Source organism: Manis javanica, chromosome 7, assembly GCF_040802235.1.
Source record: "Manis javanica isolate MJ-LG chromosome 7, MJ_LKY, whole genome shotgun sequence".
NCBI lineage: Eukaryota > Metazoa > Chordata > Mammalia > Pholidota > Manidae > Manis > Manis javanica.
This window is the reverse complement of record NC_133162.1, coordinates 45718650-45734457: the sequence shown is the minus strand read 5'-3', so window position 1 is coordinate 45734457 and position 15808 is coordinate 45718650. Positions and strand designations below refer to the sequence as shown.

General features: G+C 51.2%; 1 protein-coding gene across 11 annotated transcripts in view; it reads left to right on the top strand.

Annotated features, from left to right (window-relative positions):
- The window catches only part of LOC108405049 (uncharacterized), a 92430-nt gene that overhangs the window by 59166 nt on the left and 17456 nt on the right, over positions 1–15808 (top strand). For 4 of the 11 annotated variants that reach the window (XR_012133191.1, XM_073240916.1, XM_073240912.1 and 1 more), the window contains 7 exons: positions 280–306; positions 1223–1303; positions 4586–4621; positions 7431–7484; positions 8613–8666; positions 9783–9818; positions 14507–14593. Coding sequence is in view for 7 of the 11 variants with exons in the window: in XM_073240916.1 (XP_073097017.1) it covers positions 280–306; positions 1223–1303; positions 4586–4621; positions 7431–7484; positions 8613–8666; positions 9783–9818; positions 14507–14593 (375 nt within the window). In the remaining 4 variants the exon portion in view is untranslated. Of the gene's footprint in view, positions 1–279; positions 307–1222; positions 1304–1813; positions 1990–4585; positions 4622–7430; positions 7485–8612; positions 8667–9782; positions 9819–14506; positions 14594–15808 lie in introns of those variants that run through there. The other 7 variants (XR_012133193.1, XM_073240914.1, XM_073240913.1 and 4 more) reach the window with 7 other exon arrangements.

Below are 15808 nucleotides of genomic sequence, written 5' to 3'. Positions count from 1 at the left end.
TGTATTCCCTCTGAATCTTCCTGAGACTCTGGGTCAATTGAGGGGAGCATAGAAAGACTCTCTGTCAGTCCATGGCTGGGAAAGCTTGGCTCAGACCCCATCCTGGGGAGCCCCAAGCAATATCCCCCTTAGCATTCCCTTCTACCTCCCCTGGACAAGGACCCCAGCCCAAGTGTTGCGCCCCAAGCCCTTGCTCTTATTGTCCAACTTGTGCACAACGTTTTTTTAACTTAACCAGAAATGCAGTTCTGAGGCACCTTGTTTTGATTCCAAATGCAGGGGCTCCAAGGCGTTCCTGGACCAAAGGTAAGAAGAGGTCACATGACAGGTGTTGGGCAAGGGAACAGGATAGGGGTGTGTCCATGGGAGCAGAAGAGGGACAGCGCTGCAGAGGCGGTTGGCCCAGCTGACCCCTTCCTTAAATGGAATCGTGTGACCTGTGGAGGGCATCAGGAAAGAATTAAGTCCTATGATCCCCTTCACATTCATCTTTGATGCTAGACAGACTTTGGATTTAGAATTCTGCCATCCATCAGAAGACCCTACAGAATGACAGGGTCTACTGTCATAGCAAATGATGAAGTCCTTTCCCCATGTAACCTGCCCCAGACTCACCCTGAAGGATAGGTGGGAGACAGAGAGCAACATAATGTGGGGCCCTTCCCTGGGTCCAGGCCCACTAGACTCTGGCCTGGGGCTTTCTCAGTCTCCTCCCTCCGAAGTATTTCAAATGGATAAGAGGGGCTGGAGGCTCTGGCATTACAATGGCCCTGCCCTCCTGCCCTGAGATTCTTCAGGGGACTACTGTGCAGTTTCTTCTCCCAGTTAGTTTGAGAGCCTTGGAGCCCCAGTGCTGGCATTTCAGACCCCTGCCAGTCGGTCTCCACAGAGTCCCAGTCTTCCTCTTATGCAGATGGTCACCTATGCCAAAGCCTGACTTGGAAATGCCCTGTGGGTTTGTCTCCACTCCACCCACCCCTTCTTCCCTTTGGGTGTCTCAAAGTTACTGCAGGGACCCAGGGGACTCTAACTGAGGCAGAGCTTGGGGATCCATGAAGTCCCCAGCCTGCCATCCTGCGGCCAGCCACCTCCACCTTGTCCATCCTCTCTCCTCTACCTGCCCCACCTCCCACCATCACCCCCATTTCCGGGTCCCAGGATGCGAGAATGAGCTGTCTGTGACATGCCCTCCTGTGACCTCCCCCATCTCCGTTTCCTGCAGGGGGAAGCAGGACTAGATGGACCGAAAGGAGAGAAGGGTGTCCAGGGAGAGAAGGGAGACCGAGGCCCTCTGGGATTACCCGTAAGTATCACAGGCCCCACAAGACTGTCGTAGGAGCTCAGCCAGGTGTTGTGATGAGGCCAGGGGTGGTGGGCGGGGCCCTGGGAGAAGGCCTCTGGAATGGAAGACTGGAGGTTCTAAAGGTCCAAGCATTTCAGAGCATTCAGTGTGGTGTTCTCTCCCACCCAGGCAAGACCATAGATTCTAATTCTTTTACTGAGGGCCTCCTCAGCGCCAGGCTCTGGCATAGGTGTGGGGGAAATGTGAAGCCGAGTAAGACAGGGCCTTCTACCCCAAGGAGCACCCAGCTGGAGCCAGAAGTGGTCTAAGAAGCAGCCTCAGGCCCTACTTCTGTATGACTTAGAGGCAATAAAAATCTATTCTCCCAGGAGCCAAGCTTAGAGGACTTGGGAGTGATGGAAAAATAGAGGATTCCCCACCTCTTTCCTATTCTCTGAGTCCTTGCTCTCTGCCCTTAAGCACTGGCCATGCAGAAAAGCTTACAAAAAGCAGATTCTCTGGTCCCAACAGGCTGAGGCTGCTTGGATCTCAGTGCCCCAGGAACTCGGATGTCAGCCTGCCCAGGGCTTAGAGGCCCCAGGTCAGGACAAGCAACTGCTCAGAAGGCATCTGCATTTCCAGATGTGGGGCCTGGCCTGGGCAAATCCAGTGGGCTGATGGCCTCATCACCCCTTACCTGTGTCCAGGTGAGCGTACCCCACCAGCCATCCTGGAGCCTTGGGTTCCAGCCTCCCTCACATCCCAGTGAGACTGGTGCTCCTTTGGGCTTATTTTTCAAGAGCTGGAAAGGGCTTTAGTGACCCAACTAATCATTTTCCTGATGGACCCAGAGAAAAAGTGAACCACTTGAGGTCCTACATGAAGCCGGGGACTGGGCTGGGCTGGGCCAGAGTCAGCTTCACAGCTGTGCAAAGGGGCTCTTCCCAGCCCCTAGGGCTTTCTCCAACCTGAGCACAGTGCCAGTTCCCACCCAGGGAGGTCATAAAGAACAGAGGAACAATGGAAAATACCCCAGGTGGGCAGAGTTTGAAGGTCTGATTAATGTAATCACAGCAACCAAGCAACGAGAGCAAAAGGTATGAGGACACCCTCATTTTGTGAATTAAGTGTAAGAGTATTTAAAGGACTGATTCACCTAACAGACTATGAAAAATGGATGACATTTTCCCATATCTTAAGCTGTGTCCGGAATGATTATGTTCTCCTTACAATTAATGAGCCTTCCTGCCCCCACTCAGCCGTAAATCTCTCCTTGGCCATCTTAGTGAACATGCAGAATTCAATCAGGACTTGAAATGCAAATGGCACAGAGACCAAACAGGTAATATAAACAAAGAAAGTGCCAGCAGAAAGACAAAATACGTAATCTATCTTTAATTTTTTTATCTTTTGATAGAGACTTGGGTACAAGAAATACTTCTGCTAGCTTATGGAAACAAAAGAGCAAGCATATTCATAAACAGCAATGAAAATAATGTTCAGAGAAACAAGAGGGAATGGTGGGGACTGTGGTATGCTACAGACCATGTGTCTCTTCTTAAAGAGAGTAGACCCTTCCCAGTTCAGCTGACTGTTGCCTTCAGGAAATGAGGGTCCAGTATTTCTGGATTTTCTAATTGTTCAAAGGAAGCTGGACATCTGGCATTTTATGTGAACTCTCCCCATTTTCTAACATTAAATCAAAATGATTTGTAATGCCGCAGACCATACAAGTCTGTCAGTGATCCATATAAGGCCTGAAAGCCTCAGCTTTTGCCCTCTGTTCCAGACCTCTCAAGATAACTCGGTATTAATGCTGCATAGACAAAGTTTGTGGATATTTAACTAAAGTTCTGTTTTTAGGCTTCACCTCAGTATTTTATTCCCATCTGGCAGCGTCCTATTTCTCCAGGTGTATCCTACTGAGTTACTCCTACTTGCCCTAGAGAAGTAGTTCTCAATGCTGACTGCACAATGGGATCACCTAGAACTTTTCAAATATGCCATAACCCCAGCCTTGTTCTTGGAGACTCTGGATAAATTGAGCCAGGGTGGGACCCACGGATCTCTACTGTTTCACATCATCCCCAGGGAAGTCTGATGCTGCAGCTGAGGTTGAGAACCACAGCTCTCTAGACTGTGAGTCAAGGTCATCACAGAATTAGATGGTCCTAAAACTGAGAAGTGAGGCCCTGTAGGAACCTTCTACCCAACACCCTTTCCCCAGGAAGGAAGCAGCTCCCTGCCCTCCCTTTCCCTCCACCTATAAAATCCTGAGGCCTAGGCTCATTCCTGTGGCTGAGTTGGAAGCAGTTTTCAAGAACTCAGTTTTTCCCAGGCCAGCTTCCCCATGGCCTTCTTCCTGGTTTGCGCATTGGAATCATTGGATAATTTTCCTCCTGGTTCTCCTAGGGGGTGTCACAGGGGCAGCTTCACAGCCCCGCATGGAAGCAAGAGCTCCATTCCCACCACATGTATCACTGATACCGCATGGTGATTGGGTCTTAACAGCACCCACCTGCCAGCCAGTTTATACACAGGGGATACACAGCCTTAGACCTCTGTCCCAGTCAGCTGCCCCCAAAGCCTTTTCCTATAAAAGAGCCCTTGTCTAGGCTAATATGAATGGTTGAGTTTGTGTTGAACTTTGCAAACTGTGACATGCCAGAGAAATGTCAGGCATCCTTAGTGTTATCATTCAAGAGCAACTCCTCCCACTGGCTGAAGTATCAGTAGGCCAGCTTCTGCCGGGATTTCAAAGTCAGGGGTTAAACACGATACAGTGCTGACCCCTCAGGCTCCCCAGTGTGGCCTGTTCTCAACAGCTATGCACAGAGGCTGGGAAGGCCCTCTCCCCAGGCCCCTACCCTCCACACGGGCTTGTCTCTCCCCAGTGAGACTGGTCCTGGGAAGAATGCACTACTCTGGCTCCAGACACCTGTCCATGAATTCACTTGCTGTACCCTTTCCCCAAAGTTCTGCAACCCCTTGGGAGAGGGATTTCTGATAGGGAATAACAGGAGAGAGGGGGCACAGAGGATCAGAATGGCCATCTGCACTGACCTCTCCCAGCCTGCTCAGCAGTCAGCCAGCCCACATTCAGTGTCTCCATGTTTTTGTTGGTTTCCGTGTGAATACCATCACCTGTCCTCCCAAGCTTACCCGCCCTCTGTTTTGTTTGATGACCAGCATTTATGTCTGTCCAGAGTCACTGCTTCACTCACCTCTTCCCTCCCCGGTCCCTTTTTCTCCCTCCCATTCCTCCCTTCCCCTTCTTTTGGTCAAACTGTTCCCTTCGTCCAGGGAGCTTCAGGTTTGGACGGCAGGCCTGGGCCACCGGTGAGTGTCACTTCTCCATTACCCTTCACCCCACCCCACCCCACCCCCAGCCTGTGACCCCTCTTGTCTGTCCTGCTGTGGTCCCATTTTCCCACTGAGGTATGCCTTACCTCACCACCGACAGCAGAAAGCTACCACAAGAAAGTGCTTATGCGGGCCTCTTGACCAAAGATGATGGCCTTTATCTGATTTCCCCTGGCCGCAGTATGCACGCAGGGTTCTCACGTCTGAATTCCCAGACTTCTGGATGTGGGATGGGAGGCCAGTCTAACAGCACAGAGTCCTCAAGGAATGCCGAGCTCAGCCTGGAGCCCACTCCTGAGGGTCTGCGCCCTCACTCCTCCCACACACACAACAGTGTCTGTGTCGTCTTCATGCTGTGAGCTCTGTCATCTCCTGTCTGCCCTCGAGGGCTTCCTAGTCCCGCACAGCCACCGTCTGGTTTGTATGAGGGTGGGGACCACACTGACAGGTGAGGGCAGGTGTGGGATTTGAGAGCACCCAGGACTGTCCAGCTCAGCGTTCTGTGGGCATGTGACAACACTTCACTTCCTGTGGTGCCACAGCCATCCTGTAACCCAACAAAGCAATCCCCTCGTCACCATTCGTCCTGATTGCAGAAGACTAGAAGCACTCATGACTAGAAGCACCTGGCCCTTCTTGTGACAAACAGTTGAAGCATCAGGAGAAACATCCCTCCTTTCCACCTTCCAGTCCCCCTCCCAGAGCACCCCATGTGGTCTGCAGGGCAATGACACTCCCAGTCAACACCCTCCCATGGTATAGGGGTGACTGACCATCAGGGACCGGCAGGCTGGACTTCCCTGCCCAGGAGCCATAATGAGACTGTATGTGTGCCCAGCCCCTTCCAGCCAGCGAGTCCCAGCTCTGCCCTTGCAGGAAACTTTTGAGGCTACAGATGCATGGTCTGCCCAGAAGACGAGGTTCTAATGAGCTAGCTGGAGGGACACTCAAGGGAAGACAAGAACTTGCAGGGTTTCATTTGTGGAGGGAGGACATCAAAACCCAACAGCAGCAGGCCTTCCTGGAGGCCTGGAGGTAGACCTCAGAACTGGTGCCACCAGTAGCCTAGAGCTGAGCAACCCCACTCAGAGCCTCATCCTGTTGCGTGCCTGTTCTGTGCCCTCATAAAAAAGAGGAGGGACATGACTTGCCCAAGTTGACATCTTTTTAGGGCTCCCCACCCCATGCAGTTATGGACTTGACACTGTAGACTCTCACATATTCTAGGCATTACTACAGCTTAGCCCCTCCACCGCAGTCCCTCCCTTTCCATTCTCCTCACGTCCAGCTCACCCTTCCCTGGAGGGTCAGGGCTAGGGCTGTCATCTGTGGTTGGAATCAGAAACTAAGACTTTCCTCTCAACTACTTATTCCATTCTTATTGGACAGAGGGGAGCAGTGCAAAGGCATATATTCTATCCACTTTGGGCCAAAGGTTTTATTTTCCTCATAGAATCAGTACCACAACCTTAAAGGAAAATTTTTACGGGGAGAATAATCCTGCCCTGCCGATACTAGCACTTGTTGGGCACCTCCTAGGTGTCAGGCTCCGTGCCAAATGCATGACACACATTCGTCTGTTTTAACCTGGCAGCAGCCTGCGAGGCAGACACTCATGTTATCACCCCCATTTTATAGGTGAGAAACAAGAGCCCAGAGAGGCCAGAAAACTTATCCAATATTGCAGAGTTTACAGGCCTCGGGGCAGGACTTGAAGCTGGCTGGTGACTCCAGAGTGCTGTTCTGAACCGTGACCCTGTTCTGGCCTCTTTCATTTTTCGATGTCCTCGTGACACAGATGCCCATAGCTTTCCTTCTTCCCTCAGAGCTGCAGAAGGAGCACCAAGAACATCTTATTGCTCTTTTTGTTTTTTCACTTAAAGTAAATCAGCATTTCCCCACTCGCTCATGCCCTGCCTGTCACAGACAGCTGCGCCCAGAGCACCCACAGGCCCAGCCGCATGTGCTCAAGTCCTCGTCTGAGCAGGAACATACATACTGAGGCAGAGCAACAGGAAGCTGTGAAACAGACTCCATCTCATTGGGCTGTAAATTGGGACCTGGGGAAGATGTTTAATTATGGCATCGCCAGCCCCATTCCGTCTCTAGGCAACGCAGCTCCATAGCTCCAGCTCTCCACTTCCCCGGCAGCCTGAGTCGGGAGTGCTTATGACCCACCTCCCTGCCAGGCCAGTGTGTGCAGACATTTGACGCATTACTGATTCACACTCTCCAGTCCAGCCTTTTCCATAGGGTCGGGGAGTGGGGAACAAAAGGCCCCAGCCAGAGGCTGAAGGCCAGGGCCCACAGCGGGGGCGAGTGGGGTGGGCGGTGGCTGAATGACCCTCCCACGCCTGCCTCTCTGTGTGCGTCTGCATTGGTCTCTGTAGCATGAAGACCCTCCTGCTGCATGTGGAGCTGCGACAGCAAAGGGGTGCCGGCTCCCACCCCCACCCCTGGGATGGCGTCAACTCCCTCCCAAGCGCTTCTGGGAGCGAACTAAGCAACCTTTCTCCTACCGTTTTCAGCCTTGGCAAGCTTGGTTGTGCAGCAAAAGGGTTTCCTTCCTCAAATCTGGCTCAGAAGCGGGGAAAGGTGCTCTCTCCTGAGGCCCACAGACCCAAACAGGAACGCGCCCCAGTTGAATGACTGCTCTGAACGAGCCTGGCCTCGCCAACCCTGAAAACTGGGCCTCTGGACCTTGCTCGTCTCCAGGCACCGGGCGGTGCTCCCAGGGCTCCCTCAGCCCCAGGACCCTCACCTCTGCTTTCTTGCACCTCCCCAGGGCACTCCGGGACCAACTGGAGTTCCAGGCCCGGCGGGACCCAAGGGCGAGAGGGTGAGTGCTCAGTGAGCCAGGAGCCTGGGCGCCCAGGAGGAGGGCCGGGCTGCCCCCTCGGCCCAGGCTGTCCGCCCCTGCAGTCTCAGCCCTCACTCACTCACCTAGGCCCAGCCAACGCCTCCATCCATGTCTTCGCCTGATCTTCACAGCAGCCCATTGGGGGGCTGGGCAGGATGGGGGCGCTCATTTTATAGCTGTGAGTGGACAGAGATGGAGAAGTCCCTCCACTCAGCTTCTGGTCACCTGGTGTCAGTCACCGGCTGTCTGGCAAGGACCCAGGGACTGTAGGGACCAGACATGTCTAAACTTTGTAATGAATTAGGGAGACAGCAGTCAACAGAGTACAGGGTGATGGTAGAAAATTCTGGACGACATCAAGGAGTCAGGAGGGCAGGGTGTTAGTCCACCTCCCAAGGTCACTGTGCTCCCAGCTCTAGTGGCGTGGAGTGGGCATGTGGGAGGTCAGGGGCAGGGCTTGGCTCAGTGGAGGAGGTGAGCTGTGTGTCTTCTCCATATCTGCTCCTCCCAGGCCCGTCCCCACACATTCAGAGGGTGGGAGCACTGCAGGGCCTGCATGGGCGCTGGACCTCTGCATGTCTGCAGCTCTCCCCGTCTTGCTATCCACCCACCTTGCTGAGTCTGCCCTAGGGGGTGCTCTGTCCTACTCACAGCTGAGGGTGAGAAGAAAGGAGAGCTGAAGAGGGACATAGGCTCCCCTGAAACCACCAGCCACTTTGGGAAACCAGGGTGGCTGCTCTGAGGGGTGACCCTTGTAGCTTCAAAGGAGAAATCAAAGCTCTCTCTTTTCTTTCTCTGTTCCCTGCCTTCCCTCTATATGCCCACCTCCTCCTTTTTCTCCTCCCGTGCTTCTGCCTCAGATCAGCCAGTAGCCCCAGGACACTGCCCAGTCCTCCTGGAGGGCCGTGGGGGACAGACTGTGCCAGGGAGGGTGAGAGGGCAGAGTCCACGCCAGTCCCCCCACCCTCCACTCAGCTCTGGCTCCCTGGAGGGCTCTTTCAGAGGGGCTGGAGAGGTTTCCTGGGCTTCAGAAGAAAACAGAAAACAGTGGATGGAAGGCTGCTGCCACCTCAGGGAGGGCTCATGGGTGTCTTTCTTCCATTTCAGGGCAGCAAAGGTGACCCTGGGGTGACAGGACCAACGGGAGCAGCTGGGCTTCCTGTAAGTCTCGTGGGGTTGGGGGTTTTCCACCAAACCCTGTCCCCCAGTAGAAGCACTGTCAAAACAATACCCAGAGCCTGGAGCAAAAAATGTGGAGCCAAATGAGAATTCTCATTTCTGTGACAGAGGAAGCTGCCAATAGCCAGTGGTCAATGGGCCAAAAGTTTCCCGCTGGGCACTGCTCCAGGCCAACTCGGGACACCTGGCCCCTGTTAGGGACCTGGTCCTCAGCCGTGTGGACCTCCTGACAGGATGCAGCAAATACAGATGAGACTCTTCCACTGCAAGCCTCTGTGCTCAGTGCAATGGGGGTCTCACAGATGAATGCGCCATGGCCCCTACCCTCAAGACAGGGTGGGATCAGATCCAGGTCACCCTCATACAAAAAGGATGCTTCATGAGAGACACACCTTTCCCATGGGACTGGCTTTCCAGTTGCCGCAGATTTCCCCATTGAGTTGTTATTAAAGTTGATTGCCTAAGAGAGCCCAGACTTCTGTTACCCACCCACTTAAAGGATATACATCTGTTCCCCAGTTCCATGCTTGGCTGCCCAGACGGCTTTGCTCTGGCTAAGCAGGCCACTGCAGACAGTCTCTGCCTGTTGCTCATTCCCCTGGCCAAAGACTGCCAAGAACAGCTTGCACCTTGACAGAAGCGTTGAGGATCTTTGGAGTCATTTTCTAGCAAGAGCCTGGCAGGAGAGCCACACGAACACCTCCTCTGCCAGGAGGGTTCTCTTCGCCTAGACTGTGTTCCTCAGCAGCCACCACCCCTCAGTGTAGCAGTCTAGACGAACATGGTCACTGGCCTGCAGTGAGGGCTCCCACCGGAAGCCCTCTTGTTTCTGGGGTCCGCAGCCATTGCTCTGCTGTTTCTGGTGCCTCCATAGCCCGTCAGCCGGGGCCCAGAACTGTGTTCTTGGCTCTGCCTGCAACTCTGTCTCTGGTCAAGTTCCTTGAGCCCCTTTGTCCTCCTTCTGTAAAATGGGGATAATTAAACCTGTCTCCAATGAATTAGGCATCCGTGAAGAGCTTTACGAGCCTGGAAGGAAGGACTGTATGGCCATCCTGTGTTTTCTCATTAACGTGTCTTCATTTCTCTGATTTATTGCAGGGTTTACACGGACCACCCGGGGACAAAGGAAACCGGGTGAGTCTGAGCCCTCGCACTTTGGCCCTGGTTACTAATGTCTTCCTGATGTGGTGGAATGATCAACTGGGGGTTCCTGACCCAACACTGCAAATACAGTTTTTCCTGATAAATCAACCTAAATTAAAAGGCTTTATAGTGAGGGTCTTAATCTGCAGCGTTGCAGGGAGCCTGGGGCCTAATCTTGAAATTGAAACATGTATTTATTTCTCCACACAAGAAGGGGAGGCAGCATCCCTTGGTAGCCATCAGATTAGCATCTCCATCTAGTACCCAGAGTCACATGCCAGCTCTCCCTGTGGTGCCCTGATAATGGGCCCCTAAATGATATTTTTAGATTCATCTTGCCCAGTCCTAGCCTTCTGAAACTTTTTTGCCAGGCATCCCAGGCCAAGGGTGAGAAAGAAAATAAATTCCAATTCCAAAACTAAGCAGACAGTTGTCGTAAACAGCTGACCTTTTAAAAAAAAATACTGCAGCCATTATTTCTCTTGGTAATGCCTCTTGCCATCACTTTGGTTCCTGCCACCTGCACCCAGACACAGTATGTGATGGTCATCGTGTGTCCATGGCACCCACAGCCATGGGATAGTATAGGACACATGATACTTTGGGAACCAGGAGAGACCCTTTAACTGACCAAGAGAGAACCTTTGGGGTCCTTTCTAGAATGTCTCATCAGCTGTTTTATCACAGTGGTTCTCAGAGTATGACACACTCCTAGAGGCCCAGGAGTGTCTTCTAGTGGGTCATAATGTCCAAGAATTCTAGAGGCAGAAGAGACGGAATGGGAAGAGCAGATGGAAGAAGCAGGACCAAGAAAGATGATGAAATACACTGAGTTCACACAGTTAGAAGCAGAGTAGGTGGCTTCTAGAAGCCCAGGCTTCCTGCTAATCTTGAAACACTGATAACCAGGTTCATGAGTAGAAAGTGCCAGAATCTGTATGCTTATATCTGTCACAGATTCCAGTTTCTTCAGTATAAGATGTATTTATTGAGCACTTCTATGTCTGAATTCTCCTTTCTGTCAGCTGGTCAAAAGCAGCTCAGTCCATCCCATATAAACAGGAGGGAGCAGGCAGAACTACCCCTACAGGATTGTCTGTAGGAAGACCAAGTCTAGAAGCCCCTGGAATAAACAGACCTGCTTCCAGAACTGTGCCAGCCTTTTAAGGCAGCCTGGGAAGCCCGCCTTCATTTCTGTGGCATCAGAGAATTTAGACCACTAAAAAATTGATCATTCCACCTCTACTTAGCATACTAACCTCCTTTCTAATTTATTTCTAGAGTGTTCTGGTTTCCCTTATTGCATTCAATTAATAATTTTTGAACTTATTTCTTAAGACCTTTTCAGTTGGTTTGAGGCCCTGAGACCCTTGAAGGCTACATACCAGTCCTTCCCATGGTGGTAATTACATGGCTCTAGAGGTGGGGGCAGGGCAGGCACACACCCTTATCACAGACAGAGGGGTGGTGGGGAGCTGGAAGCCCCACGGTGTGAGGGACCAAGGCTGTTGAATGAGCAGTAAGGCCCCAGGAATCAGTGGGAATATTTCTTCTCCACGTCCCTTTTCTAAGATTTTATACACTTTCCCCTATTCCCTATATAAATTAGCAGTATGTCACTTAAAAGAAATCAAGTCCAATGAGTAGTCAAGTTCCATGAACTTCTTTTGAGTATACCAGGACTTACTCCAAAGAGGGAATTTCTGAATCAAGGAGCAGCTTGTTTTCTTCATTTGACTCTCAGGATGCCAGAATGTCCGGGAAGAGGCTCCCCTACATCTTACCTCCTCTTTGAGACCTCTATATATCACCAGCTCTAACAGGATTTTGACAGGGAGATGTGAGGGCTTAGTAATAAACCTCCGAAACCAAGAAAGTTCCAAGCAGTGTCAACGCTTTGCCCTGGACAGTTTTTCTGATGCCCGGAAGCTTACTTTAGTCACGGTAAAAGACCAGAAGGGCTTAGATGACATTCTGGTGAGAAACTTTGGAAAGTAAAGCTGGAGATGATGTTCAAACTCACTTCACACCCCTCCACCCCACCGGGTATGAGAGAGTGGCTGCCTGTAGGGCAGCTCCCAAACTTTGCCACACATCATTTGACCCCATCAAGAGGCTCCAGGGGGTTCACCACAAGCCTGTTGCTCTATCTTACAGTGAACCGAGGTACAATTTTGAAACGATGCTTCTCCATGACCTGCCAGGGGATGGTCTTGGAGCCTCTTTCCTGTTCATGGAAGGAGTCATGGAAGGAAGAAGGTCCTCAGAGTGATGGGCAAAGGCCAGAGCTCAAACAGGCAGTTTTCTAAGGACAGTGGAAAGAATGGTCCGTCCCTTGTCACTGGGGCACTCTTCTTGTCCCTCAATAGCTTTGTGGATTTGGCCCAGGAACCAATTTTCAGATGAAAAAGTCTGTCAAAGGATAAAAGGGACTGTGAATCTGGCAATTTAGGCACCAGGGAAAGCAGTACCTATGGTGGAGCTTTCTGCAAGCCCACCAGCTGGAAGGTCTGAGTGCATGCAGTGAGGGCACTGTCACCCCCAAGATGCGCCCTCTGGGGTACGTGCATGTGAGAGTGTGTGCGTGCACGCATGTGTGTATGTGTCTTGCTTCACCAGGTCACCCTGTCTCCTCGCTGCTCCTTCCTCTCCTCTCTCCTTTGGCCTGGGCCTGCCTCTTCCTTCCTTTACTCCTTCAATATTTCTACGCCTAGGTATGTGCACCCTATTATAATAGCCCTGTATCCCTCATCCTTTCTCTTCTGCTCCCTCAGCTCCAATTCCTCTAAAATCAATTTTTATACATTTACATATTTTTTAAAGAAACCTCTGCTACTTGACTTCTATTTGCCCCTTTCCCCATTAGAATTCCTAGCTAGCATTCCCTCTTTGCCAGGGCCTCCATCCTGTTGCTCTTGGGATGGGGGGCAGGGAGGATGTAGGTAAAGCTACTACTCTAATAATCTTCAAAGAACACCAATCAAAAGCCATTTCCAATGCCCTTAGAACATGATGTCCCAGAGTGCAAGTTTCTCATCCTGAAAATCAGGACCACAGCCTACCCTCTGTTACCGATAGGCAAGTCATCTGGGGCCTGGAAGCCCCTACTCTGGGAGCTTTGCCCACCCCCTGAACCAAGGAAATTGTGCTTACACTGGCCTGACCCAAGGAGAATGAGGGACCGCACTTCTGAGAAAGTTTTCCATGGGTTTGCCGTGATTGGTGGGTGCATCTTAGAGCCAAAGCAATCACACCTGGTATGCATATCCATGTTTCCTCTTAAGCACATACCACCTAGAGAACTCACTTAGAACAATGTATTAGCAATTACAGGGAGCCTCTGGAATCATGAAGTTGGAGTAACTCCCAATCCAGGGAAACATCAAAAAAAATCTTATTCTTGGCCTCCTGTAATGAACACTGCAGCCTTTGGCTGAGGGAACAAGTGACACAAGGCCAGTCCTCTGCTATAGTGGCCAACAAGAAATAAACATCACTCTAGTTATCATTCCAAAGCAACTTTGATTTACTGCACAGCACATGTACTGTAGCCAGTGGTGAACACTTAGTGTGCACAGACCTCACCACAAAGTTCTGAGGCAGGTGCTATTATCCGTATTTTACAGATGAAGAAACTCAGAGAGGCTCAGAGAGGTTAAGAAACTTCCCCAAGTCACACTGCTGATAATAGGCAGAACCCTCTCGGGCCCAGAGCCTTTGCTCCGATCAACATGCTGCCCACCTCCCAGGCACTGCCACCCTGGGTAACACCATGGAAGTCCCCAGGCATTAGACTACCAGCCTGTAGAGAAGAGTACCCAGGCAGATTTGCCTCTTTATAAACCCTACATATGAAAACCCAAACTCAAATTCATTACGAAGAATTCCCCGCAGCCCTTCTTTAAATGGAGATCCTGACATGTACAAAATAGAGTTCAATTTAGAAAGACTATGTGTTTCAGAAATAAATGAATTCCTTGAACCAACTTGTCCTATACAAATAACTGCTTATGACTTCAGACCAGGACGGACCAGAGACACAGGTAGAATGGGAGGACCCAACTGAGAACCAGGGGCCACCCACGAACCCAGACACACACATACAAGCACACACTTGTATACACATGCACAAGCACATAGTCATACACTCCTACACGCACACGCACAATCATGTACATGCACACATTCATGCATGCCACTTTCACACACACACATACCCCAGGGCGCTAAACAAAATCACCTTGCCTCCTAATAGAATATCAAAAGGATGAAAACCAATTGGGACAAAAGTTGTCAGTGAAAAGCCTTTCAAAATTGGACCCTCAAAGTGAAGGAAGTGGGGCTCCCTGTTCATTACAGACCTACTCTGGGCCCAGTATTAGCAAAACCGGCTGCCAGTATCTTCCATGTGCCTTCCCACGGGCTCTGAGCCCTACTGCTCCCTGCCCCCAGGACTCCATTTCCTCTCTGCCCCTCCCCACCTGCCTTAGCGAAACTCTCCGGTTCCTAGAGGGTTTGGGATAGATACTGACCCCAAATCCTCTTGGGGAGAATATCCTGAGAGAAGCTCTTTTCCCCTCTTTAAATTTTTTTCTTTCTCTGTCTCTAACCTTAACTCAAGAATGATCCTAAAGTGTTGATGTTATTTTTTTTCTCTTGGACTAAACCATTATTTACAGGGGGAGAGGGGGAAGAAAGGCTCTAGAGGGCCTAAAGGGGATAAGGGAGACCAAGGAGCGCCTGGATTAGATGCCCCCTGTCCATTGGTATGTTTTCATTTATCACTTGCATTGTTCTGGTTTTTTCCTTGAGGTTTGCAAGTTGGAAACGAAGAAGGCAAATAAGCTGACAGCCAAATGACTACACTGATGCTACCAAAATCTGTTCACATGGCCGGTGAATTTCGCCTGCTGATGGTTTTGCCCTCCAACCACAGCTGCAAGTAATTCTGGCTAAATCCCTTTCCTTTGAAGATGCAGAACAATTGATGAGTGGAAATGGAGAAGACATGAGGAAAGGATAGCTTTGGAAGCCAGTGTAGCATTTGTGAGCCATGCATTTGCCTTCTTTGTTTTGTGGACACCTTTGTGGCCAGCAGTTCAAGCTGTTGGAATCCTTGGTCAGGATGCAGGACACTCAAGTTAGCACCTCCTGAGGGTCACATAGGCCCAAAACTGGGCAGCACACGGCCAGAAAAGGGACTCTTAATATACAGCCTCCTAACACCCACCAGCCATCCAGCTAAAAACTATAAAACTGCAGGCCCAAATCGGTACACAGACACCCCAAGAAGCCTTCCCAAACAAGCCAGTAAGGATTGCTGTGTGGCACATCAGCCGCGCTTCTCAAGTGCCTTCACAATCCATCTGAAGGTTCTGAAAATGATGCTGCCTTGAAGCTGAAGTTCCCCTGTGTTTACTCTAGGTGGGTCTTTAAATGGAGAGGTTGGCTGTACATGTTCCAAAGCTCAACTCTCTCAGAGAGTTGTACCAAATAAAGTGCAAAGGGTGAATTTGGGATGTGAGCATCATCTGGGATTTAAGCCCTACCTATAAATGCCTCAGGGTCCTGCATCCTGGCCAGGGTAAGACTGGGCCTCTCCACTCCACAGTTGGAGCTGGCCAGCCTTGACCTAAATAATCATCGTGGTTGGTTTTGTGAACAGGGACACCGAGGTTTTAAAGGAGAGAAAGGGGAGCCGGGGTTACCAGGGCTGGACGGACTGGATGCCCCGTGCCCATTGGTATGGCATCACCCTCCCTTGCCTGCATGGCCGATTTGGGCTTCCCCACGTGTGCGCCCCACGTGTGCGGTTCCTGCCTGCATGCCTGTCTAGCCAGCCTCCGCTCCTGCTCCCTCCATCCAAGCTCCACTTCCTGCCTCTTCTCTCTGTAGACACCAAGGGCTGCCCTGCCCTGGCTGGTCCTCAGGGGCTCTTGCCAAGTTCCCCATGAGCATGCAGAGTTCATGGGGGTGTTTCC